Consider the following 1,682-nt stretch of genomic DNA (forward strand, 5'->3'; position numbering starts at 1 on the left):
GAGAGAGAGAGAGAGAGAGAGAGAGAGAAAGAGAGAGAGAGAGAGAAGCAACGTTGTCTCCTTCTAAAACCAACTGTTAGCAGCTGGGGGCAAGAGGGGGACAATGAGGGTTATGGGTGAGGTGACAGAAATCCTCCCTGGGATCTGCTCTTGAACATGGAAATAACAAAGAAGCAAGTCTGAAATCTTAGTTAAGGGGAGAGAGTTATAAGGGTGCAGAAAGCTCAGAAACTTGCTCTCCAGAGACAACATGATAACACAGGAAAAACCTGCACTGGGAGTCCAAGGAGCTGAGTTCGAATCTCAGCTCTGCTACCTCAGTGACCTTAGGGAAGTGACTTCTCTGGTATTCTTACCTATAAAATGGTGGGTAGGTATGAGGGGGAGAAAACTAGAGGATCTTTTCCAATTATCCTAGACCTCTCTGAGCCTTCCTATCTCTCTCAGCCCTGCTGCTGCTGCTTCTACTTTCAGAGCTGTCCTGATAACACCAACAGGATCCCAATAGTCCGTAAATCCCTCTAGACTATCTTAGGAGACACTAGGAGGACAACTGCCCAAGGAGCCCCTGGCAAGTCCAGCCCCAACCCCCAGCTCCGGGATAGCTGTGAGCTATACCAATGGAGGAAGGTGGCCTGATGCTCTCCATCCAGGGACTTCTTCCTACTGGACAAACACCAGAAAGGACCTGGAGAGAACCAAGGAGGCCTTGAGGTATGGAATAGGGAATGCCAACCAGGGATCTGCTCATCACTCTCCTCCCTTTGTGGAATAAAACTCAGAAACAGATCAAAAGATTTACGGAATTTACCCAAACAGTGAGTGCCCTCGTCCTCCCCAAATTTCCTGGAGTTGTGTCAGTCTGAGATGTGTGTGAGCTCCCCACCCTGCATTATATTAACTGTGAATGTGTCTTATCCCTACAGCAGATTCTAAGTTTGTCTTTGTCTTTTCTCCCCAGTGCTTAGGCCCATTATAGGCACTTAGCAAAGGCAAGATAGCTGATGGACTTACCACAACGCTTTGCACATAGTAGGTGCCTAATTAATGTTGCTGCACAAATTGTCTTGTCTAACTTTAGTTTACAGAGTGAACAATTGAGTCAAGGATGAGGAAATGCAAACAGCAGAGCCCGGATGGAAGCCCAAGGCCTCTGGCTCCAAACCCAGCACCCTCTCCAAGTAGAACAGCAGACACTAAGCTAGAACCTAATGGTTCCAGAATCACTAAGCTGTGATTATGTACCTAGCCTGTGTAGAGCCCTAAGCTGCTGAGGAAGGAGATACAAAGATTAATTATGACACAGCTATTGCTCACTGCTAGGGGATGAAGAAAAGCAAGCTTACCAAAGGGCTGGAAAACCAGCCCCACAAGCTAGAGTTTAGGGAGAGAGGAAATGAAGCAGGAGACAGGGGTTGATACCTGAGTCTGCAAAGTGGTAGCGTCCAACACAGTGACCTGGTGCCCACAACTGGCCCACACAGCATCCTCCAGGCTCAGCAGGGTACGAATGGGGCCAGGGCCCACACTCAAGCAGGTTGGTGGACTCTCCATCTCCCACAGGCCCCCTGGGGGAGAAAAAAGATTATGGGCTTAGAAAATGTCAGAACTGAAACTTGAGAACAGAATATGTTGGAGATGGAAGAATCCTTAGAATGTAGAATGTTAGAACTGGGAGGAAA

General features: G+C 48.0%; 1 protein-coding gene across 5 annotated transcripts in view; it reads right to left on the minus strand.

Annotated features, from left to right (window-relative positions):
- Positions 1–1,682, minus strand: part of LOC114028482 (rho guanine nucleotide exchange factor 10-like protein) — a 229,507-nt gene that overhangs the window by 42,648 nt on the left and 185,177 nt on the right. For all 5 annotated transcript variants that reach the window (XM_027842736.1, XM_027842735.1, XM_027842734.1 and 2 more), the window contains one exon: positions 1,423–1,568. In XM_027842736.1, the coding sequence (XP_027698537.1) occupies positions 1,423–1,568 (146 nt within the window). The remainder of the gene's footprint in view (positions 1–1,422; positions 1,569–1,682) is intronic.

Source organism: Vombatus ursinus, unplaced genomic scaffold (genome assembly GCF_900497805.2).
Source record: "Vombatus ursinus unplaced genomic scaffold, bare-nosed wombat genome assembly UNPS02014884.1, whole genome shotgun sequence".
Lineage (NCBI taxonomy): Eukaryota > Metazoa > Chordata > Mammalia > Diprotodontia > Vombatidae > Vombatus > Vombatus ursinus.